The sequence below is a fragment of the Populus alba genome, chromosome 8 (genome assembly GCF_005239225.2).
Source record: "Populus alba chromosome 8, ASM523922v2, whole genome shotgun sequence".
NCBI classification, from domain to species: Eukaryota; Viridiplantae; Streptophyta; class Magnoliopsida; order Malpighiales; family Salicaceae; genus Populus; species Populus alba.
In genome coordinates this window covers 17,286,252-17,313,402 of record NC_133291.1, presented here as the reverse complement: position 1 = coordinate 17,313,402, position 27,151 = coordinate 17,286,252, and the positions used below count along the sequence as shown (strand labels likewise).

The window sequence follows — 27,151 nt, the reverse complement described above, 5'->3', positions numbered from 1 at the left end:
TGAAAAAAAAAAAACTACAAAATTTGAAAAAAGGAAGGAGAAATAAGTTAAAAAAATTTCAAAAGCTGGCTCGATAGAAATCGAAGTCAGAACAATTTGAATTTATTTTAAGTGATTGGATAAAGCATGACCCGTTCATTTCAACAAACAAACCCGAATGCAGTGGCTTTGCTTCGCAACAGGAATTCAAATTTGGGCAACAAAATTGACCCCACGAAGAACAGAAGTTTTCTCCTCCACAGTAAACCTACGAAGAAGTAAAAAGCAAAGACAGCAAGCAACACGAAGTCACAAACATGTTCCACATAACAACAGTAAACAGTGAAAATAAAAATAAAGGAAAAAGAAAAAGACTTTAACGTCGGGGGCTTTCTTTCCTTCTGTTAGAGTAGAGATACGCGGTGGAGTTAGTTAAGTGTGAGCTGGATCCACTCTTCAAGGACTGACCCACTTTTGAATAAAATAATCCTTTGATTAGAATTAAAATAAATATATATTAATACTGAAAGAAACCACGGAATTTTTTAGAGCTTGAATTCAATTCATTTGAAGCTGATGGATGTCTCTTTTATTAATCAATCACTCTAATAATCCAAGAAAATCCCTTCTTTCCCTCGAACACCCGTGTTTCTCAACCGGGTTCCTTTTCTTTTTAATGTTTTTGATGCCAAGTTGAAGCCTTTCAAACATGTGAACTTGGTGTCTCTTTTCTGTTTAATTGCTTCTCTTGGAGATCAAAGTTCCTGCAGCTATGATGAATCTTGCTAACTGCAAAGGTTCAATGTCAACGTCTACTTCTGGTGGCGTCTGGAAGGCCTCTGATGGCGTCTCAGATCAGTTTCCGGCAGGGTTGCGTGTGTTGGTTGTTGATGATGATCCAACATGCCTTGTGATCTTGGAGAAGATGCTTAGGACCTGCCTTTATGAAGGTATTTATGGAGATTTATGTGAATTCTACTTCCAAAAGATAAGTTTAGTTTATTTGAATTTCATGTTTTTGTTGTGGAAGACACTATTTTGCCCTCATTTTGAGTGTGTTGTGATTTTTCTGCGTGACTTTTATAAATGATCTTTTCTTTTTTCCTATTACTTTAGTGAATTTTATCGTGGAGATATGAGGAAGTGTTTAGATTTGAGGGGTGGTGTCACATCTGTAATACTTTGTGCTATAATCATGTTGTGAATTGAAGTCCTAAATTTGGTTCAAGATTTCTAGGAATTTGGATGTATCTTCTTGTCTTGGAGATTTGCATGAATTTATGATGTCTGATGCTTTCCTCTTTGTGGCTGGTTGGTAAACTTCCTTCACAGCCTCTGTGTGTGTGTTTCAAACTCGTTGGTCGTGTAATTTGATTGATTTAGTTAGTCTGTGTGGGAATTTTCAGTTACAAAGTGCAATCGAGCAGAGATCGCGTTGTCTTTACTTCGAGAGAACAAGAACGGGTATGATATTGTTATTAGTGATGTCCACATGCCAGACATGGATGGATTTAAACTTCTTGAGCTCATTGGGCTGGAGATGGATCTGCCTGTTATCAGTAAGTTTCCTGTCACAGTCGCTTCAGATGGATTTAATGATCTTTCTTAACATTAATGTGATGTCATGTGCCTGATCATGAACCGTGCAGTGATGTCAGCTGATGATGGGAAAAACGTGGTCATGAAAGGCGTGACTCACGGTGCTTGTGATTACCTGATCAAACCAATTCGCATTGAGGCACTGAAGAACATATGGCAGCATGTGGTTCGCAAGAGAAAGAATGAATGGAAGGATTTGGAGCAATCAGGGAGCGTCGAAGAGGGAGGAGATAGGCAGCAGAAACAACCTGAAGATGCTGATTACTCGTCCTCAGCAAATGAAGGAAGTTGGAAAAATTCAAAGAGGAGAAAAGATGAGGAAGATGAAGCAGATGAGAGGGATGATACATCCGCGTTAAAGAAACCACGTGTGGTTTGGTCAGTTGAACTTCATCAACAGTTTGTCGCAGCAGTTAATCAACTAGGCATTGACAGTAAGTATCCTAACCATATCTCTCAATTTGCTAATACTGCTTTGCTGCCTAATTTACATGCACCTAAAGGCTGTACCTTGTGTTTAGAGAAGCCACGTGCATAGATATAAGCATGCATTGGAAATTAAGAGAACAATCTTGGAGTTAAGGAAGTGCAATCCATAAACATACTTTTCTGCTGCCTTTTTGTTCTCAATCAACTCACAGTTTTGACTAAATTCTTGTTACTTTTGCATAACTAATGGCTCTCTGTGCTCTGCCTTTACATTTTTTTTTCAAACATTCAATCCAGTCACCGAAATGTAATTTGACTGTAGGTCAAACCTTACATCATCATAGTTCTCTCCATCGGACACTGTTTATTTCCTTCCAATACTCCTGCCCTTTTATACGTTTACGTTTCTTTTGTGGATGCAGAGGCTGTCCCCAAGAAAATTCTAGAGTTGATGAATGTTCCTGGACTCACTAGAGAAAATGTTGCTAGCCACCTCCAGGTACGGAACAAATTTGCTTTGCATGGAATTTTTTCCATAGAATATCATGTACATGTTTCTTTTATTTGTCATGATCTTTTGTCTGTCGTGGGTTAATTCATACAAATATCTTGTGACTTCTCCTTCCAGTTTCATTTATGCTAACTATCCAACTATATGGTGCAGAAATATCGCTTGTATCTTAGAAGGTTAAGTGGGGTTTCACAGCACCAGAACGGTATAGGCAGCTCTTTTATCAGCTCACAAGAGGCAGCATATGGGCCATTGTCCTCCCTTAACGGGCTTGACCTTCAAACTCTTGCTACAGCTGGTCAACTCCCTGCACAAAGTCTCGCCACACTGCAAGCAGCCGGGCTTGGTCGATCAACAGCAAAACCTAGAATGCCCATGCCAATTGGTGATCAGAGGAACCTTTTCAGCTTTGAAAATCCAAAATTAAGATTTGGGGAGGGGCAACAGCAACATTTGAACAGTGGTAAGCAAACGAACCTGCTTCATGGAATCCCAACCACCATGGAGCCAAAGCAGCTAGCAAACTTGCACCATTCATCACATTCCCTTGGGAGCATGAATATGCAATTCAATGCCCATGCAGGCCAGAGTGGTTCTTTGCTGATGCGGATGTCTCAACAGCAGTCTAGGGGTCAGATGCTAAATGAAACTACCAACAGCCATGTTCCCAGACTCTCATCATCCATAGGGCAGCCTATTGCATCTAATGCACTTGCCGGTGGGGTCTCGGCAAGAAATGGATTAGCTGAAAATGGCAGAGGAATAGGATTCAATCCAGTCTTGCAATCATCTACGTTGTTGAATTTCCCATTGAACACCACAGCTGAATTGACAGCCACTAGTTTTCCTCTTGGAAGTGCTTCTGAGGTGCCTAGTCTCACATCCAAGGGGACATTTCAGGAAGAGATCAGCTCTGAAATAAAGGGACCTGGAGGATTCATGCCAAGTTACAATGTCTTTAGCGACTTGCGACAGCACAGATCCCATGATTGGGAGTTACAGAATGTAGGCATGACCTTCAATGGCTCTCAGCAATCCAATTCTGTGCAAAGCAACCTTGACGTGGCACCATCAGTTTTATCTCATCAAGGGTTTTCTTCATGCCAAAGTAATGGACAAAGCAGGAATAATATATCTGTGGCAGGCAAGCCAATGTTTTCAGCAGGAGATGCAACGGAGCACGTGAATGCACAAAGTCTCGAACATCCTATCAACATGTTTTTTGCTGAAAATTCCATGAGAGTTAAGACTGAAAGAGTCCCTGATGCAAACCCTCAAACTGCCCTCTTTAATGAACAGTTTGATCAGGAGGATCTCATGAGTGCGCTTCTCAAACAAGTTGGTTCCTGTTTCTATATCAATATTAAACGTTTGGTTTTGGAAATTTGACTTCAATTTTAATTTCTAAGGTTTCTAATAATTTGTGCTGAATTTTCTTCCCTTGCAGCAGCAGCAGGGAGGCATTGGACTAGCTGAAAATGAATTTGACTTCGATGGGTATTCCCTGGATAATATTCCTGTGTAGGAGATACCCCATGCTCAGTTCTCTTGGCTTTCAGTTTGTAATGTACATATCTGCTGCTAAAGATGAATTTGGTTTCTCTCTCCCCAGCCAGAGGGTGGCAATTCAAGTCATTGTTTTGTTAAAAAACAAAGAGGATTGTTTGATTTCTTTCTAGCCACATTTCCTTTGTGAATATTCTTGCTGGTTCAGTTTGGATATAAAAAAAAAATAGGCAAATGGAAGTTGAAATGGATAAATTCTGCTGGAAGATAACCGGGAAGCTCAGAAGATTCAACAGCATGGAATGCGAAGACGTCCCAGCAAAATTTTGTCTGTGCATTTGATTGGAAAAGCTAGCAAGAAGCAACTAATTTTAGAGTGCTCGTGAGAAGTCCATTGGCTGGAGTTGTGGAAACAACTTAAGACATCTGCAGAATTCTAGGAACCTTTCTAACTCTAATAATAGATCAAGTTTGATTTTGTTTTCAACTTGTTTTTTTTTTTTTAATTTTTATTTATTATTTATGGGATTGACCTTGATGTACATATTCCATTTGATTGCTCTAGGCACAAGTCTTGAGTATGTTTTCCCCTAGATTTGTTCTAGTACTTGAAATTTCAGGAGGTTCTCATTTTTTTTCCTCTCGTCTGCAATTTTATAATGAAACCTCAATTTTATGATCTGTTATTTGATGTTGTTGATCAATTTGTAAATCTCACCAGTATAATAGTGATTGCCAATATATTGATCGATGAGATTCTCTTATTAATATGTTTTATGTTATTCCTTTTATCTTTCAATAAAGTGAAACTATAACATGTTAAAAGATGAAAAGGGTAATGTCGAGACTATAAACTAGATAAAAACAAAAAGAAAATAAAGTAATAAAGGTAAAGAAAGTAGTAAAGGAAAGCTAACAAGGAAGGATTGTAAGTTGCAATGTATAAATTGCATAAAGGTTATAAAGAAATTGTGTATAATAATCCATGTTTTTTTGGACTGTTAGATAATCTATTTATAATATTACAAAGATTGAGTTTCATATAAATTATGAATCATAGTTCTATACAAGATGTTTATGATAAATAAGGATTTTACAATATGAATCATAGTACATGTTATATTTACTATTCATGAATATCTGTCTCATTCTGATAAATGTATGTAATGAAATTCTAATTATATTACAACATTAACTAATTTTAATTCACTAAAAACTCATGTCCTGGATAGGACTTGATTGTTATTCAATAACTTGACTTCTTATCTCATTGATTGATTGTTGATCTTAGTTGTTTGCATTAGTCAATGGTTGATTTCAACTTCCTTCATTGATTTACAAAGTGAACAACTACTCTTCTTAATTAAATAACATGTGGTTGTTCATTTTTTATACAAACAATACCTCCATATTCATTTATTTAGGATAAAGGAAGGGATATTGACCTGGCCTTATTCTTAAATAGATCGACAAGTCAACAATCAATGACATGATAAATCAATCATTGTTCCTTTAAAATATCAATCATGTTGTTGTATTAGTCAGTTAAGCAATTTCAAATTTGAAGCATTGTTTGGTTTATGCATGTCACTTAGAATTATAAGAAGTGTCATGATGAAGCTCTATCTCATTATTAATATTCAGCTCTTTAGTTTTTTCCCCTAAAACTCCCTAATTTATTTTAAAAATACCAAAGATCTTAAAAAACCTTAAGCTTTCTCCATAAAAATAGCATCTTCCAATAACTCCCAACAAAACCTCTCTCAAGTTACTTGTTTCTAGAACCTTGTGGACTATATCCCAAATGTTAATTGGACAATTATAAGTAATACCCGATAAGGTATGATTGGGGGAATGCCTAAGGGATCTTATCAAAAAGAAATTTCCTCTAAAGCAACTTATTTCTTCTCTCTAGACATTGAAAGTGAAATTCTTTCTCTTTAAGATTATTACATCAACCATAATACTTAAGCTAATCAATTCCAATATATCCTAACATTTGTACCGATAACTACATTATCTAACATAATAGAATGCAACAACACTTTGGTGATAAGTGGAAATGTCAAAGGATCTTCTACATTATTCAACTATCTAGAATCACTACCAAGCCCAACAAAGAGATGCTGACTGCTCTTTCCCCCTTCTAGTTTTAATCCAATAATGTCTTCATCTTTAGGTATGGGATGCCATAACCCTTTTAGATTTGGCCATTATAAGAGGTTTTTTTTCAAGGGGTGAAGTACTTTGTGCTTCTTCACAAGTTATATTAGGTCACTTTGAAGACCTATTGGTAGGCACCCCTGAGTATAGTACTCTTCTCAAATGAGAGAAGAAAGAAGAAAAGTACTCAACCTGGCATGAGCATTTCGATTTTCTTATGTATTTGTGGGTATGTAGATACTTAATTTTCTATAGGTCCAAGAAACCCACCAAAGCTTATTTGAAGATCAATATAACCTTAATAGAAGGCTAAACATTCGTTTTAAGACTATTTGTACTTAGTCATATCTACAAGGATATAGGGGAATGCAAAGTTAGGAGCAGGAAACACCTTTTTATGGGAAATATATATAACACTTTATGGTAGGCATAATTATGGACAACAACTTATTTTCATGAATTCACAATGTTCAATCAACTATAGACCCTTAATTGTCCTGTATAGAAGAAAGGTTGATGAAAATACTATTCCAAAGTTTCTCCTTTAGACAATATATAGAAACCTTTCTTGCCATGATGAGAAGTGACTAGTCTATGTTGTTCTTTGTAGCATAAAGACTGGTTCAAGTTGGCTGTTAAGTCCATAAAACCAGAGAGCATAGGATGTGACAAAAGAAAATGCTTCAATATGGAGAAGTATTTTAACTTTTAAGGATCTTCATTTTGAGTTAGTGATTGACCTTATATAGAGAAACAACTACTGCTCATGTGAGCCCTATAACCTTTATTATATGGTAACATAAGTAAATTTCATGTAATACATCCCCTTCTTGATGTTCTTTGACATAAATTGAATAAGACTAGATAAGATAATCTTTGAGATCCTGGAAAAAGTAGTGGACATGACTATTGCACCTGAACACCACTTGAGTCATTGTAGAGTGAGAGACTTTACCTTAGCAGTTGGTCACCAGTTACGCCTTTTCTTTTTTCTTTTATTAGAAGTGTATAATGTTATCATCAACACCTCTATAAAGGATAGGACCAATAAGTTGTTATTTTTTTAGGAGCCCTTTTCCTAAGACAACAAAAGAAAGCCCTCAAAAAGTCTAGCAATAAGCCAAGTCTAAGAACTCTAGGTAAGCACACTCAAATTTAGCTCTTTATCATGTCATTTTCTATAATTCATGTTCTAAAACTATTTTCTTATTCCCTTTTACTTGTTAACCTATATGATTCCTCCTTCCTTAAAAAGTGCTTAGTCTATCTATTAAGGTTCACTAGTATTTTAAGGCTCTTGATGAAGATGATGTTAGTTTAATATGCTATGTAGCCAATTAGTTGGTTACATATGATATTATTATATTGTGTGTGTGTGTGTATTAATAAATGCTTAATTTATCTTTAATATTCATATAATATTATATTAATGAATCTTATATTGAATTTATGAATATAGAGTAAAGATAAAGTCCATGGGACAAAAATGCTTTGCAAAAAAAGTATTATAAAGTTGTTTTAATTATAAGATTTTTATTGCATCAAAGTATTGTTCCTAGTTAATGCTATCTTAAATACTAAACATTTATTAGAGTCGTAGAGATTGATATATATTATATTATTTTCTTTATAAAAATATTAGATTCATGTAAATATATATTTATTAATAAAGGCTTAATTTATCTTTAATATTCATATAATATTATATTAATGAATCTAATATTTGATTTATGAATCTAGAGTAAATATAAAGTTCATGGGACAAAATGCTTTGCAAAATAATATTATAAAGTTGTTTTAATTATAAAATTTCTATTGCATCAAAGTATTGTTCCTAAAATATTTCTAATTGATACTCTCTTAAATACTAAATATTTATTAGAGCCCTAGAGACTGATAAATATTATGTTATTTTCTTTATGAAAAGAAGCGATTGTTATCATAAGTTGAGATATAAAGGATACCTAGAACTAATATATTAGTGTTTGTTATAAGACATGCACACTGAATTGACATGTACGAGAATTCTATATGGAGAGATTACCCATGTCTATGGAAATGTTCACATGATGATTGTGTAAATAATCCATAAACTTGATATCACTATGTTATTTTATATAAAGAATGTTATGCTTTGATCATGTTACTTGTTATCTTAATCAAGGTGATGAAGGGGCAAACATTAGGCATAACATGATCTATATAAAGATACTTGAATGATCAAAAGAGGATTCATCACCCTAGATAAATTTAGGAAAAATGTTCCATTTAAATCAAGGTACTTGAGTGAACAAATAACATGATTAAGAAATCATAGACCAAGATGGAATGTGATTTGAAAAGAGCTTCAAATCTTATTCAAACAATCAATGACTGTTATGTACAAAACAAACATGATTTAAATGGTAGATATACTCTATGCTTTAATGTTAAATTGAAACATTATTAATGAAAAGATATTAATTATGTTGAGAAACCAATCACCAAAAGGTTAACTGAAACCACTAATGACTTTTCAAATATTTTGGGGATCATGACATGTTGCTAGATGATGTATCTAATCTTCAAATATGAATTAATCAATTATTGAATTGGTAATAAATTAAATTGTTTAATTTATTTAATTAGAATTAGAATTTATATTTGGGCCAACATATTAGGAACCTAAAGGGTCACACACATTAAAAAACATTAGCCAGAAATTAAATTGGAAAATTATTTAATTAAGTATAACTTGATTAAAATATATTTTAGAAATTAAGAACTAGAATATAATGAATACAAGGATTATATTTCTAGATCTTGAAAAATTAAGTAACGACTTGATTTAGTTAATTTCTAAATTTTTCCTAAATTAATATATGAATATTATTCAAGGGGCAAATTGATATTTTACCAATTTATAGGGTTTTTGTTTTCCAGATTTCCCTATAAATAGTAAGCTATGCTTCTTATTTTTAGTGTTTGTCTATTAGACAGAGAATATACGAAAGTCAATGAATAAAGAGCTAGCATTCTAGGCATAACAATCATGTTCTGCTAAATAGGGATTTAAGAGATTTCTCTTTAGTGGTTCATGTGGATTATCGTTGGAGGCTGGACAATTAGACGACTTGTAGTTTGCGACAACCTAGTCTTTAATGAATTATTCAAATCCAAAGAAGATAAGATCTTCAGGTAACAAATTCCTAAACAATTCTAGATTGCCTAATGGTGTAAAAAAAAGAGAAATGGACCAAAGGAAACATAGAGGGAAAGTCGGCCTTAGGTTAATTAGAAAGAGAGCAAGGATAAGAACAACCAAACACCTAAACACATCCATCACATTTAAGAGGGGGTATAAATGCAAGGGGAGAAAAAAGAGATGACTTTTCCTCTCCCTCAAAATCGGCAGCAGCCCCCTCTATTGCAAAGAAACCCATTCATATCATTTTGCATACCACCCCCCTTCAATGCTTGAGTGAAAGGAGCTCTAGATAATGGAAGCAGAGACAAAAACATGAAAATAGGAAAAACTTAAAGGGCCAGTTGGAATAGCAGAAGAAGTGAAAAACCAAGAGGAAGACAAAAATAAAATCACTAAAACCTTCCCTAAGCTTGTTTAAAAACCGTGCAGTAAGATTAATATCACTCTCTTATTTGTTTCTTTAAGATTCCAGGATAAGAGAGAGGAAGAAACCTCAAAGTGAAAGACTAAGGGTTCTTGCACTTGTAAATTCAGAAAGACTAAATAAGAAGATTGAGGAAAAATAAGGGGGAGAAGGGAACACTGTTTTAAAATCCTTACTAGAAAAAAAATGATGAATATGAATAAACAAACCCTAACTAAAGGCCGACCAATTAAAAGAATGAAAGGAGATGAAGTGAAGTGAAGTGATGAAATGTGTAATTTGTGATCTTGTTAGGCTCCTAGAAACATGCTTGAGCTGAAACAAAATTTATGTTTATGTTAATGTCTTAAAGTTGCATATGTGATTAAAGAACTTGTGTGATTATGAAATGAAGTGATGAAATGTGTAATTTGTGATCTTGTTAGGCTCTTTGAAACTTGTTTAAGCTGAAACAAAATTTATATTTATGTTAATGTCTTGAGTTTGTATATATGATTGAAGAACTTGTGTGATTATGAATCAAGTGTATGAATGTGTGATTATAGCATGTTGATGGGAACATATTGTAATAGAAATGATAAATTGCATTTGAAAATTAAAAAGAAATGGGATATTATATTCGGCCAAGAGGAAGAACCATGAAGGAAACTTTACATAATGAACACCTTTAGAGAAATAAGATATAGGGTGGAAAAGTATTATCAGAAATGACTTAGTTTTCATTGATGATTTGTCATTAATAGCTCATTATAAATTGTTAACATGATCATATTAATTATCTTATTTAAGTAACACCAAACTTTTAAATATTGTCAGGAATTCATGATGCTAACTTATGTTAACAACAAATCAAGTTCCTTTCATAGAACAGGTATAGGTAATACCATACAATTAGGTTATGAGAATGCCAAGTATTTGTTGTACCAAGTGTTATACAACACAAATCTAGATTAATCATTTAACAAGCAAGGTATTAAGAATTAATTAGTAAGATAAAAAGATAAGACATGTTAATATTAAACATTAAGGTCCATGTTAAGTTTACACCATACTTATTCTTACACCATTAGTGTAACCTTTTCACCTTGACATAATAAACTTAGCTAAATATAATGGAGAAGAGAAACTTAAATAAACAAAATAAGAACAGAAATAAGATACAAGTTAACTAATTAAAAGAAAGGAAATGAAAAGCATAAACAAGATATTAATGAAAGCAAAACTTAAGAATTACAAAAAAATATAAAGAGAGAGAACAAGAGTAAGTTCTTGATCTGAACAACCAAGCCCTTAAATGCATGGCAAATTCCTCATTTTATAGGCCAAAATTTCGAACTATTGATTTGATGACTAATTGTTGAGTGGGTGGCTAACTCTTGACTTGGTGAAAATCCTTATCTTCTTGTCTGAATAAAATGGCATTGCTACCATCAGAACTGGAACCACATGTACCATGAAAGTTATAGGAAATTGTCTTATCTTTTCAGGAACAAAAAATTGAGGTCATTTGAACTTCTAGAACTCAAGATATGGGTAGAACACTGAACAATGTCTGGGTTGCAGGACAGATTCAGACTTCTCCGTTGTTGCTATAATTTGGACTTGAAAACGGCCTTTTTAAATCTTGGACTCCACATGAATGTTGTAGGCCTATGTCTTACTGAATCTGTCCAAAAAATAAAGGTCATTTGGACATCTAGAACTCGAGATATAACTCAATTACCGAACAGTGTTCTAGTTTGGACTGCACCAACATCTCTTTTCTAAGTTTGGCCTTCTCTTTGTCCTTTCAATTTCCATACTTAAACTCATCAATCAATCCTTTCATTTATGTGATAGGCATGCATTTAAGATGAACATTAACCATAAATTAAAGGTATCTTATATTATTAGGTATGTTATTATAAAACATGCTTTAGTTAAGGAGTTATTAATACTTCAAATGCAAAATGATAACCTTGATAAAAATACACTTTTAAGTACTAATCAATACCTTCCATTAAAATTGAGGATAAATGTATTATTGTGGCATTATCATTATATGATTATGCGAATATGAGATGCCTGAATGTGTATATGTGTATTTTGGAATATGTGTGGATATAGTCTTTGAAATTATTTGAATGCAAATGTATTGAATATTGATCACTTGGTGTATCATGAGATATGACCATAATCAGATCTTTAGGTGAACGAGGACACCCTGCGGGAGGAGCAGGTCGGTGACCTCCACCTTTATCTATTTTATGTTAATCCTTGTTGTAAATTTTACATATTGTGGCCACTCAGTTGTGACTGATTAAAGTTACTCATGAAATAATTGACCGAATGATGCTCCGGCTAAGTATCCAAACCATATAACTTGGCTATGGCTAATGGTATCCATATTGGATAACCGAGATTGTATGATGTAATTAGCTCCAACTAATGTTATCCATATTGGATAAAAAAGATTTAATTATATGATCAACTTCAGCTAATGATATCTATATTGCATGATTGAGATTGAATGAGGTGATTAGCTCTAGTCAATAATATCCGTATTAGATGACCAAGTTTGAATGGTGTGTTTAAATTCGGTTTGTAGGATCTTGGGTTGATAACCCGAGGGAGACCCAAACGTTAGTCTCAATCCCTAATGAAATTCAATTGGGTGATCGGGATGAATGAATAAGATAAACATCGCTGGAATATCGGTGGATGGGATGAAACCTTGAATATGGGATTAATAGGAAGACAATAACAAGGATTTACGTATTTAAGTTAGTAGTGTAATTTCAAATATATATTTATGTTCCTCAATATAATATTATTATGAGATTGTTTTCTTTAATGCTTATATTGCATTTGATTTGTAACAAGGACGTCACATAGCCATGGTGCTTAGCAATTCCATCCTACGGGTTTTAAGATAAATTATATAATAGCATAATTAGGCGTTATGTATTTTGTAAAACTGTGTAATGGCTATGAATTGTCGATCAACACTTTTGTAATGCTTGTAATGATGACTTTGCGTTATGTATTTTGTACAACTGTGTAATGGCTATGAATTGTCGATCAACACTTTTGTAATGCTTGTAATGATGACTTTCAGAAAATAGGGATATGGAACTTGTATGCATGAAAGATATAATGCTATGAATGTATTGACTACGTATTCTCTTCCATGAAACTATTGGGTGATATGATTATATTGAGTGATGCACTACACCAACTAATGATGTCTATTTGTCTAATTTATAAATAATGTTATGCAATGCATCAATGGATGCAATGATATACAAAAAAATATCACCCATTTTTTATTTGTTATGTATAAACATCGTGTCATGAATTGATAAGAAATTCGAGTCCTTACAAATGGGATCTTAGGAACTCCTGAATAATTTTATTTTATTATTTCTGCTATGTGTATGATATATTCAGGAATTCAACAGTGGTATTAGAGCTTTCGTTAGACAATTAGGGTTGTTGATTGCATGTTTCAATTGTTATTGACATTAATTACGAATTAAATTTGTATGCAAATTTACTTCTCCCAAAAGTATTTATTTCTCTCATTTTTTTTAAAATACTTTATGGTTGCTGTTCTGGCTAGATGTTGCCGGAATTCACTATTGAATTAAAAAATAGTTTTGCTGGCTGTGCACCTTTAGCTGCGACTCCAGCATTGCTGGTGCGCTTGGCTAGTGCCTGATGCACCAGGCCATTTTTAGGTTATTCCCCAAAATTACATATTTTTATTTTCAAAACAAAACAAAAATAAAAATAAAGAGAGCAATAAGTCTAGTTACTTGGAAAAGTAGGTTAGAGAGGATTTCAAACATATAGGAAAATCAAGTTGCAATTTTGGATGAAATTTAAAGTCTAATTGTACCCGATTATACGCAAGACTGAAGAAATAATGCAGCTTCAAGGTTAAATTGAATGATTATTAGACGAATTTGCATAAAAATTAATTTTAAAGACAATTAAATTTTTAAGATGCCAATTTAATTTAATCATGAACCAAATTAAAGTTTAATAATTAATTTAGGTCAAATTGAAGGATTTAATTAGGTGCAATGACTTAATTAAATTTTAAATAAGTCAAATTAATTTTATTAAGGGTTTAATTAGTGAAAAATTAAGTTTAGAAGCCCAATTTGGACTTATTGATAAGATTGAAATTTTAGGAGACTAAATTTAATTTTTTTAAAGTCAATTGATTGAAATCAGGGGTAAAATCGCAAGAAAATCAAAGTTTTAGAGTCAATTAAGGGTTAAATTGAAAAAATTCACATTCAAAGACCAATATGCAAAAGGCGTTGAACTATATAAGTTCTCTATCATCAATTTGATTGCAATTTTCTACGTTGATTTTATCGCTATCATCATCTTCACTGACTTATATATGTTCGCTAGTTCTCAAAATATCATTTAACTCCTCAATGTAAACATCAAGAAAAATATTATTAAATCACAATAATAATACTTCTAAGTCAAAATTTAAATTTTCTTCTAAGTCATTAAATGGAGCAACTCAATAAAGATCAACTAACTCATTAAGTTAAAAGACATCATCTTCCATAGTTACTTCATTATTGCTATTATGAACAATCTGGACACGACTCCTAGATTTGATTTTCACCATATATAATGATGCTCACAAATCATGCACATAAATCTTTAAATTTATAAAGCCCGTAAATTCACGTATCACACATAACATATATGGCAAGTTAAACCCATAGGATCATCTTAAAGATTTGTTAGTGGAGTAAATTAACCTAATCAACCAAATTTCTTAATAGAAAATTAAATACGTCTTCAGAATGATTTTGGTTTGAAAATTAAGTAAACTAAATAATTCTAGAAAAAAGGGTATGGATTGAAAACAATAGGAGGAGAAAACAATTTTAGCAAATATTTGGTATCTTGATTATGATTAATTAATCCCCCTATTGATTTTAATTTAAATCAAGTCTAACATAATGTTCAATCTTAGGTTGTGTCAAGTCTGTTAGATGTTCAATTAAAGATATTAAATTCAATAAAGAAGAATAGTTGTACTAGCAATCAATCTTACTTAATGAATTTTAAAAGGTCAAGACTTTGGTAAATTGTACACCAAATACTTCCTACACATTCAATATATGTTCATTCATCTATGTCAAATTTCAATTGAGAACAATGTTTTCATCAATTCAAAACTCGCAATCAATGACCAATCACAATCAACTAGGTTATTTGCCTAATTAATCTCATAAACAATAAAAACTTAAGATCAATAAATAAAATCAAAACTGAAATTAAATGATCATTCAATTAGAGTTCATAGCAATCTCCCCTTAATAACCCAATAAAGGTTTTAGTTGTACGTATTAATAGCTTGACGTTTCCAAGATAAAACCTGGTTTGATTATTTGTTTCTTTCAAACCTTCCCGCTAGATGTTGCCTCCTCTCTCTTCTGGAATGTTTAGGGTCTCCAAAACTCCCCTTAGTTGCTACTTAATGGGTTTTTATAATCTAGTTTTATCCTTCAAAGGAAAGGAAATCACTTTCCTTCTTTGTCACGGATTCCGACTCATTTTCTTTTATGATATTGAGGACTAATTTTGGGGTAGAAAACATGTGAATTGAGATTTTGCTACTTCTTTAACAATTGTAGGTAATCAAGATTGCTTTCAAACAAAACCATCCTCGTAATTTTTTGATAACTAGAACTCAAGATATGGGCCAAAAACCAAGACAAAGTTTGAGTTGTAAGGATTCCTAGTCTAATTCAGACTCTATATTTTGACTCGCTCTTTAGGCTTCAAAACAAAAAAAATAAGTTCTTTTATATTCACAAGAATTATAGGCATATGTTTCAGCTTTTTAGAAAGTTAGAGAACCCATGAAATAGAGTTGTATAACTCTTATTATAACAAAAAAAACAATCAATGTTCAGGTTTGTCTGTGATAGACCAATTAGTGCTTGAACTCTAAGCTCACTCCATTGTTTGCTTCATCATATGATCCCAAATTCAACATAATCCATTATTTAAATACCTTTTTTCTGGAAAGCTTGAAATGTTCCCTAAAACTTTGCTAAAGACCACATTTTAAGCTAGCCTTCTATAGCATAAACATTGAAACATCTCTTAAGGTCATTCATTCAATTATTTGTACCTACACCCAAAGATAAGAAACAAGTAAATTGCACAAAAAATAAACTAAAAATGAGAATAAAACACTAGATTAGGCTAGGAGTATATGTGACATTAAGCACAAAAAATATTTATATCAAATAACCAATCAACTCTATATTCCATTTGTTAACATGAAGGCCTTGTTATTTTCGATACAATATAGACGTGCTAGTTTTCTATGTGTACTCCAACCGGAAACCAATTATCTCTTAATGTTTTACCACCATTTGTTAATATGAGGCCTTGTTATTCTCGATAGAGTATATACATACTAATTTTTCATGTGTGCTCCAACTAGAAACCATTTCATATGCAGGAAAAATCATTGATAGTCCACATCAAAGTTGCCTTCATCTGAAAATTTGTTTTCCTCGATACATCATATGTCAAAGTACTGGATGATCACAACTATTTCAACTCATCAATCAACAAACAAAGACAAACATCTATATTCTGACCCAAACTATTAGAACTATGTGTGACCATAAATAAAAACATGAACTCCGACCTTATACACATTTATGGTGGCAAGTTGTAAACCATAAGTATCACCGACCAACAAGAATAAAGAGCGGAAAATAACTCGAATGGGTTGAATCCATATGTATATAACCTTAGACAAGCATTCCTTGATTCCACTGAAAAATAAGGATGTACCCTATTAATATGTACATATGAACATTCTGTATATGCATATTTTCAGCCTTCACCATTGAAGGGTACACCATCACTCTATTCACCGTATTATGTGAATGATGTCATGTCATATTCTCAACAATTTTTTGTAACATGAATAACATTTGTAGTCTAGGTGTGTTTGAGAAGTATCCAAGTTTTCTAGATGCGATAAAAGTCCTTCTCGTACTAGTTTTAGATTTATAACAAGCATGCTCATATGTTCTGCACTCAGTCAACTCTTTATTTTCAGGTAGTACACCATGCAAAAGTTTGGACACATGTCAATTTTATGGTATCCTAGGTCGAGGGGTTTCATCATAGATTTAACAGCATACAAGTTCTCTTTCAACCTATTCCTTTCAGGTAAAATGCTTTTCTCCCATTCAACAATTATGTCATAACTAGCCTTAGTCAATCAGTTATCTGGCTTAATGTTGAAAACCTATGCAACAACCAATGATTTAAGCACCCATCCCATAATATTTCATTGGAGTCTTTCAAAAAAATCAAAAAACATGGTTGCGTCTACATTATATTCTTCATCTACTATTAGACATTGATCGACATAACCCTAATTCATTCTCATCACATCCATAAACATAATCCTATAAGGATTACTATTATCATCTATAACTTCATACATATTGATAGAACTAGAAGTTGACCTAATCGTCCTTTCTACTATGGTTTTGTGAGGAACACATGGCTTTCCGTGTGCAAACCAACACATGTATCTATTCATGAACCCTTTTTGTAGAAGTTGTGTCGTTACAACATCTGGATCGAGAAACTTTTTATTTTTACACCTCTTATATGGACAACTAATATCGTCTCCACTAATATTTCTCGAATTAGATAGTACGTAATTAATAAAATCTTAAATCTCATTTCAATAATCCATCATATTCAATCCTTCGAGGGAATCTAGATACATCCATGAATGATCATCTATTACTTATTTTAAACCTATATAGAATATTGATGACAACATGTATTAATTAATTATGTAAACTAAATAAATAACAAAACATTAGTTTAACTCAAACTTATTCAAACTATTTTAATAGTACAACTAATTCATTATTAATTATGTACATAAATTAAAATTTCTATATATTTATCAAAAATTTCAACTCAACAATAAAATTTACAAAATATAAAATGACTTTGTTAAATAAGCCATTATTTATTTCATCTCGAAACTTCTAAGTCACAAATTCAAATGAAATTTCATCAATTTGTAAACAAATAAAAAAATTTATAAAATCTCAATCAAACTCTAACATGTACAAATCATACATTCATATAATAAAATTTTATAAAAAAAAGCTAAAAAAACAAGTAAACACCCAAACAAAATATATATACTACAAATATATGCAACAAAAATTAACATTTTAAAATTGAATTCAAATAAAAAAATGGATAGCTTTACTTACTTGAAGTGGAGAATCCTTAATAAAATTTGAATCAAATTAGAAATGCTGACAAACTGAGTGTTGGAGTGATCACATTTGTACTAGTAGGTTAATTTGTGATAAAATCATGCCGGGAGGTTTTGTTTATTATAAAGAAAAATGAAGGAAAAAGATGAAATGGAAGAGAGAGAGATAAAAATATTTTATCAGTGTATATATTTATATTTATTAATTTTCTAGTATTATATTATGCATCATAAAAGGGTCCATGATGGATGGTGTAGCTTGAAAGATAAGAAATACTCTTTAACACTCACTCATTAGTTACTTTCTCTCTTGTTCTCATTTTTCCTTGTCTAAATTTCATTAAGAATTTCTCATAAATTATTTGTTCATCTTGTAAATTACACGTTGAAGACGTACCCTTAAGTTTTCAAGCTCCATTGATCTAGAAAAGTTTACTCAAAAAAATGGAAACCAGGCACAAACTCAAACTATCACTTCTAGCTCTCTTAATGCTACTGCCCTCGACAAAATCATCAACAGTGCCAAATTCAAGAATGTTGTACCAAATTGCATGCACAATGTGCTCCACATGTTGTGGCAGTTTCCCAGTTACATCACCACCACCACCACCTCCTCCGCCGCCACCTTCACTAGCCACCACTTTCAACTGCCCACCACCACCATCTCCGCCTGCGTCACCTGGAGGGGGCTCTTACTACTCTCCACCACCACCACCACCACCACCACCTTCCACCTACACTTACTCTTCACCGCCACCTCCACAAGGCGCTGTCATGGGCGGCACTTATTACCCTCCACCAAATTACAAGAACTATCCTACACCCCCACCTCCTAACCCGATTGTCCCATACTTCCCTTTCTACTATTATAGCCCCCCACCTCCTTATTCCACGTCTGCTTCTTTCAAGTTGATAGCTTCTTCCATTGTACTTGCGGGGGTTGCTTTAATACTTTGCTTGTTTTGATGTAGATTGTAAAGAAATCAAGTAATGAAAATGAAATAATGTGGCAGATTGGCAGATCTGGGAAATTAAGTCACTGCAGATGATCTCAGAGAAACTGAGAGTCTTGGCTTCTTGAAACAAGAAGGCGCCCTTCTCTCACTTATTAGCTTTGGATCAAGACATGGGGTTGTGAAGTAAATCACTCTCCTTTTTCTCTTTGCTGTAGATTAATCTGTAATTTGTTTACCAAATTTGTACCTCTATATTCTATTTCGTTACCTTTTAATTTTAAAGTTAATTAGTCTCTTTTTTCCCCTACAATTAAGCTCTTTATCTTTTTCCTTTTTAAAAAACAATTTCCACGGTAAGGAATATTTTGTGCATGTTTGGGGGAAACATTACTTCATTTATTTATTTTCTTGTGATAGACTATAGAATATAATAATAATAATAGCTTAATGTCAATAACTCCTCAATTCTAGTAGTTGTAGTTGTCTCGTGGATGAGATTGAGAATTATCTTTTGTGAATTTTTCTATTCAATATTTTGTATTTCTCCAACTCCTTTATGTTGCACTCAACAACCTTGTTGGAAGCTGTTGGGTCCATTGGCACAAATAAACTTTGCTTTTATGAATTTTTAATGGTGGCCTACATTAGCAATAAGTGATGGTAACGGGTAGCCCACGGCTAGCCATGAGTTAAATTTCTGTATATTTATATTATAATTACTTGAATAATAAATTTAGATATTTCTATTTAATTTAACAAGTTTTAAATATTTATATAAATATTAATTATATAATTATTATTTATTGTTCAATAAGAAATAAAATTATATATATAAGTTAGTTTATATTAAATATTTAATAATATTTATATTCTATTTATTATCTATTAAATAAAATAATTATCCAAAACAAAATACATTCATGCTTGTAATATTTAACATTGTGAAACCTATATAATTAGAAATTATGATTGTTTTAGAAGAGCGTGCCTTGATTGTTCCCCTTATCATGATTTGATTTATAATTCGTGTCTTTCTTCACCTTATTTTCAAATCAAAACCTTTTTATTTTTATTTTTGCAAAAAAAAATATATTATGTATTTTTTTAATGTGAATTCTCAATAGTTTATCATGTGATAATTTAAATAAATTAGTATCGTATAATATTTAATATTTAATTGGGAGAAAATCATCATTATTATATGACACCTTACTCAAAAATTTATTATTTTATCGCATTAATATGACACCTTACTCAAAGATTTGTTATTCTTTTAATATAACACTTTACCGCACAAATTATAAAATTATTAAAATCTAGGTATTAGCATGAGATTTTTGAAATTTTAAAAATTCAACAATAAAAATAGTGATTTTATTAATTGAATTAAAAGTTATAGTTTTTTTTAAGTTATTATTTTAGTTTGGTATAATCAGATTTTTTTTAGGTGTAAATCTATTCTAAGTTTGACTATATTATTAACATTGAAAAATAAAAGATGATTATTAATATAAATAATAAATTCTTAAGTTTTGAATCTGTTTTTTTATTAAAATAAATCATTATTTTTTGGTAAAAAAAAAAAAACAGAGAAGAAAATAGCTGTCCAGCTGACAAAGAAAAGAAGAAGAAGAAAAAAAAGGTTGTGGCTTTGCATTGCTGACGCGGAGACACAGGAGGGGGCTTTGCATTGCTGATGCCATGACATACAGGCTGTGTTTATTGGGTTATCAGGATGAAAAGAATAAATAATAAATGTAGGAGAGAAAATTTTAAAAAATAAAAAAATATTTGGTTAAAAATTAAAATGAAAATATAAAATATATTTATTATTAAAATATATTTTTATTTATAAAAAATACATTTTTCCTATTTCAACTACTTTCTAAATTTTTTTAATGCAGCACAATAGAAAAACAAAATAACAAAACTGAAAGTAAAATTTAAAAAATAGTCGAGTTGTACGTGTTGCATATAATAATTACAATTCTTTTAAAAAAAAAGCAAATACAATTTTATTAAGTTTTTTTTACGTTATTTTATATTTTGAATTAAATTAATGAATAAATATTGTCTTTATCATAATTTTGATAATATTTATTAAAATTAAATATATATTATTCTTAATATCAAGTTATAATAAAAATAATATTTATTAAGTTTTAAAAAAATGAGGATGCTTAATGTCATGTTTTTATATGTCATTTGTCGAATTGTTAATGACATTCATAATTTTTTAAATTGTTTTCTTTTTTAATTAAAATTTGAATTTTGTTATTTTATTATTATTATTATTATTTTTTAAGAAAACTCTACTTTTTTTCATCTTTTTATGTGATTGAAACAATAGTAACTGTCAAACGCGATCATAGTAACCGTCAAGAATGAGGTACTATTTCCATGCAATTAGCTCCGTTTGGAGTGCCAAAAATGATCTGGAAGCTTTGATTTCCTGTTACTGACACATGATTCGATATCAGCACTCTAGAGACTTTTTTTGTTTTTTCTTTTCCCGTCTAAAAATCAAACTCATTCTAATTTTTATATTTAAATATTTTTATATTTAAAATTTATTGTTATCTTTTATTGTCACTATTATCCTAATTTTTTTCCTAATCCTACAAGAAAAAATAAATATATTATATTGTTATGAATTTATATTTAGTTTAATTAAAATAAAATAATTGTATATGTTAAATTTATGGTTTAGGATGAATTTAAAATTTGTTAAATTAATAATAAATTAATCATGAATACAATCAATTAGGGTTGATTTGATATAGTTGAACATAAAAATAAGTTAAATTAACTATGAATTAATTATTTCAATTAATTATGTGTTGTATTTAATTTTAGATAAGTCGCTCAATTAGGAATTTTGTGTGGATTGTTGTAATCAGTTAGTAATATAATTAATTGTGCTTGATGATTTCATGCAATAGAGCATTAATGCTGTAGAATTATAATGAATTACATGTTGCCTTAAATTGATGATAAATTGATGAATTTGGTATTTTCTTTGAATAATTTTAATTTGATATGAATTTGGGTTTGATTTAATATAATTGAGCACAAAAATATCAAATAGATTTGGTATAATGAATTATGTTTGATTTTGGTCAAGTTTGTTTTTACGTTAAATTTTGAGAATTTGATTGATTTTGTTTTCAGTTTTGTCAATTAGGGTTGGGGTAATGCAATTTAATTAAAATTATATCTAATTAACCAAAATCCAATTTGTTTTTGTTTTTGTTTTTTTTTACAAAATGTCTTATAACATATTTATGTTATGTTATTACGGTAATACTATTATTCCTGATGTGAATAGTAGTATCACATATAATGGTGAGAGCAATTTTTTATTAATTGATAATTTAGGCATGTCATATGCAGAAATGAAAGAAACTATTTGTTATGGAGTTGAGTGGAGTTATAATTATATTAATGTTAAAATAACTTGAAGGTGTTAAATTCATGACCATTAATATTATCATGTACCGATTGTGTGTGATGATAGTTTTAAAACAATGATCGATTCTCTTAATCCAAAGTGGTTTGGACATGATGGTATTGTATGTGAATAATCGATTAAAATTTGTGTTTTTCTCAACTTCTACCAGTCCTTCGAAGTTATATAGTAGAGGTAAAAATAATTTATTGTCAAATGATTTGTTGTAAAGGATAAATGATACTATGTTTAACAATTCATTCGATCAATAGATATTTGACTATTCTAAGCCTAGTGACAATGAAGATAATGAGATGTTAGACCCGAATGTGATAATAAATGTTGATGATGAAATGATACTTTCTGTTCCTGAATTTGAAGATGCTTTTAGGTCTAATTTTTTTGTTTTTCATGATTGGCCACTTAGTCTTAGACGTATGCCAAAAGGGTTTGATTTGGAGGTTAGATAAACATTTAACTATAAAAACAAATTGACTAATGCAATTAAACAGTGACATATTTCTCAATCGGTTGAATATTGAGTCCAACGATCAAATTCTATATTTGTTAAATTACAATATGTGTAAATACTTGAATGTAAGTGGTATTTGTATGGGGGCATCATAAAAGGTTAGATTCATTTGAGATATAAAAGTTAAAAGGGTTGCACCTATGTGTTTTGACCTTTTCCCATAAAGTCCATCATCAGCTTGATGCAATTTTTATTGTTAATGTTATTCAACTCTTATTATGAATAAGCTTTCAATAACAATTGCAAGTATATAAGATGAGATAAAATTACATTACGAGTATAAAATTTCATATGAAGTGGCATAAGTTGCAAAACAAAAGGTGATTAAACATATCTTTTTTTCACATAAAGAGTATTTTGAAAAATTATCTAGGATGTTGTTAGTAGTAAAATAATCAAACCCTTGAACAGTTGTTGATTGGATGCACATAACAAATCTTGATTATAGTAAAATGGTTTTTAAAAGAGAGTTTTTGGTAATTTTAGACCTTATATTGAAGGTTTCAAATATTGTAAACCACTTATTAGTGTTAATGGTACACATTTGTATGCACGATATAATGGGAAGTTATTGATTACAGTTTCTTTTGATGTAAATATGGTACATTCTCTTTAGCTTTTACATGTTGATGAAGAAATTAATTCTATTTGATATGGTTTTTGTTTTGCTTACAAAGATACATTACCAGTGATAGAACAAGTATTTGTATAATATCGGATAGACATGCAAGCATAAATAATAAATAGAAATTTGACATGAACCTATAGGATACCATCGATATTGTGTGTGGCATTTTGTTAGTTACTTCAATCATAAATTCAAAGACCTAGTTACGAAAAAATAGATTTGATGAGGATGTGTTATGAACCTTCAAGGTGAAAATTTGATTTCTAGTATGAAAGAATATGTATGTCAGACTTAGCATATCAAGAATGACTTGAATGAGTTCTAAAAGAAAAATATGTATTATGTTATGATAGAGATCACCGATATGCTTATATGACAACTAATCTTTCAGAATCATTTAATCATATTCTGAAAGGTGCTTGTGCAATGCCTGTTTCAGCTCTAGTGTGATTGAATTCACAATGAGTAGGAATAGATCAAGAGATCATATTACAATGTTATGATAGAGGTCACCGGTATGCTTATATAACAACTAATCTTTCAGAATCATTTAATCATATTCTAAAAGGTGCTTGTGAAATGCCTGTTTCAGCTCTAGTGTGATTGAATTCACAATGAGTAGGAATAGATCAAGAGATCATATTACAATGTTGTTTCAGCTCTAGTGTGATTGAATTCACAATGAGTAGGAATAGATCAAGAGATCATATTACAATGTTGTTTCAGCCCTATTAAATTGGTTGTTAAAAAAGAAGTCAAACGATCAGTTAGATTGAATCACAAAACATGCAAATGTGGTAAATGATAGACATTTCAATGTCTATACTCACACATATTCTTTCTTGTTTTGCTGAAATCACTTAGACTTTACACATTTTATTGACGATCATTACATGATCAGAGCCATAATTGACATATGACATGCTATTTTGTCAATTACTAGACAAGTTAAAATGGTTTGATTACACTATAGTTGATGCAGACTCATCTAGATGGAAATTCATGCATAGTCAATAAATGTCTACTTGTTTGCACAACGAGAAGGATGCCAGGGAAAGTAATACACATTATAAATATGACATATGTAATGACACAAGCCATAATAGGAAAACATGTCCTAATTGATAACGTATATATGATAATAAACATAAATCTATTATGATATATTGTGATATTTTTGTAAGGCAGATTAAACTTATCTAATTTCACATCAAATATAAGTACTATGACATAGGATGTTGTGCACTCGAGGTGGAAAATCATCTGCTCATGTTGAGCATCCACATTACGATGATGATATTCCAAACAACATGACAATTACATCTATGGAGATCAATAGTACATGCCTACTAGACCCGTTAACACATCTGTCTTGCGGTTGGAGGATAGACATGAATTAGAGGATGTTTTTGTTAGCATTGTAAGAATATTAATTTTTAATATATTTTTAATTTACTTAACATTGAAGGTCTTATATATTTATGTACTTATATTTTAAATTGTTATATAGGATGAGACCATTGTTTATTTTCGTACACATAGGCGGATGAGACTACATAAACGAGTTTAGCCATATGTGTTTTAGGCAAGTTTTTTGTACGTCAGTTATCTAGACTACATCAACTTTGATTACGGCTTAATCTATGCATTGATCTAAGGATGGAGATGCGAGACACACACATTCCATCGTAGGCATATGGAGATGATAGTAACACTACAAGACGTGGTGGTGTTGTTTGGATTGCTTATTGATGGTAGGGTAGTCACATATATTAATGTTCATAACTGGATTGCATTATGCGAGTGATTATTTGGATTTGACACCCTCTCTTTTTGAATTGAAAAAGGGTAGAATATATCTTTAATGGATTGATGAGATATTTATGGCACCACTAGATGATGCTAACAACGACACCACTAGATGATGCTAACAATGAGGTTTTGCAGAGGTACCAAGTAATTATTATAATTTGAATGTTTTGATTATTTGTTAAGTTTGCTTGAATTATTATTATAATTTTAATGTGTTATGTAGGTATGTTAGATCATATATATTGTATCTGTTTGGTATTATATTACTTCATAGACCTCACAGGGAGATATATGCCTCTAATTTATCTAATGTCCTTGGATGATTTTGATGTCATTTATATATATAGTTGGGGATTTGTTGTGTTGGCATGCTTGTACATAGATCTATGTTTTGTATGCATGAAGGTGGCCAAACAAGTTAGGGAATGTTTACTACTTCTACAGGTATGAATCAAAGAATTTAAAATAATTATTTGCATTTTAAATGCTTGTTAATAGCATAAAATAAACAACTCATTTTATTTAATAACAATTATGGTATTAGGAGTGGGAGCATCTTCATATGGGTCAACCCCAAATACCTAGATTGTCACCTATGATTGTCCATATTATGGGGATTTCACATCAGCTCCACTAGGATACATGTATTGCAAAGTTATCTTGCAATTATATACATTTGTATTTTCTAATTATAACTTTAAAAATACATTTAAACTGAGATATTTGTAATGCTAGGTGGTGTGTTGGTAGAGTATTTAATAGTAATCCAATACATGTGTTGACATTTTATTGCAGTGAGCTAGATAGGTAACATATTATCCATATATTTTTTTAAACTATTTGTTAAATAAAAAAATTAACTCCACCAAATTATTGTTGTTTAATATTTAAGAAACCTATATTCTACGGGTCATATAGACACCTTATTCGGATGAAAGATTGGCGATTGCTCTAGTTATTTGCACTAATAGGATGAATATATGGATATCAATGGTCTCGTTGATATTTTTTAAATGATTGGGCAATGCAACAATTCAAGTAATGCAATATTTTAGCTATAGACAACACATTCCATTTGATATCAATACGAGTGATGCTTTGCAAGCCATAAACTATCGGGGTAAAAATAATAATTATGATCAATTAAGTCGTCATGAAGCTTGTATATTATAATGGGATGTATGAAGGAATGAAATATTTACGAAGATGCATCATGTGATTACAAATGAGGAGTATTTAATTAGGTATATGAGTATCACATGTCGAGTCATTACTCCTAATCCTGAGCAGATTCCTCTACCTAGATACATGTAATACGAGCAATATGCCTAATAGATTTAAAATATTGTAAGAAATCAAATCTTTTTATAATTAATATATGTTAAATGTTGAGTTTTATTTATTGATATTTTAATTTACCATTAATGTTTTATTAATATTAGGTAGGCTTCATGCTATGGAAGGGTCGAGAGGCCACATCTTGCTTCATAATATTGATGAAGAAAACAAAAGATACATCTATGCATCCCAGTGGTTCATTGTTTGCCGCACTGGACTTGAAACATTTAGAGAGAAAATAACTCTTGATGATGCCATGGCTGAAAACGAGGCCACTCAGGCAAGAGCAAGAGCTAGATCCAATCGTGTTATTGATGAGCCCAAATAATCTAGTAGACAA

At 31.0% G+C, this 27,151-nt stretch overlaps 1 protein-coding gene across 2 annotated transcripts; it reads left to right on the top strand.

Annotated features, from left to right (window-relative positions):
• The first annotated feature begins 430 nt into the window (after positions 1-430).
• On the top strand, positions 431-4,664 carry LOC118042377 (two-component response regulator ARR2). Of its 2 annotated transcripts, none has more exons than XM_035050029.2 (6): positions 431-929; positions 1,386-1,538; positions 1,629-2,012; positions 2,430-2,506; positions 2,672-3,856; positions 3,969-4,664. In XM_035050029.2, exons 1-6 carry the CDS (start codon positions 752-754, stop codon positions 4,041-4,043), a joined length of 2,052 nt encoding a protein of 683 aa, XP_034905920.1. In that variant the 5' UTR covers positions 431-751; the 3' UTR covers positions 4,044-4,664. The 2 variants fall into 2 exon arrangements, with proteins under 2 accessions (XP_034905920.1, XP_034905919.1); XM_035050028.2 differs by having other exon boundaries at positions 432-929; positions 3,966-4,664.
• Positions 4,665-27,151: the final 22,487 nt, after the last annotated feature.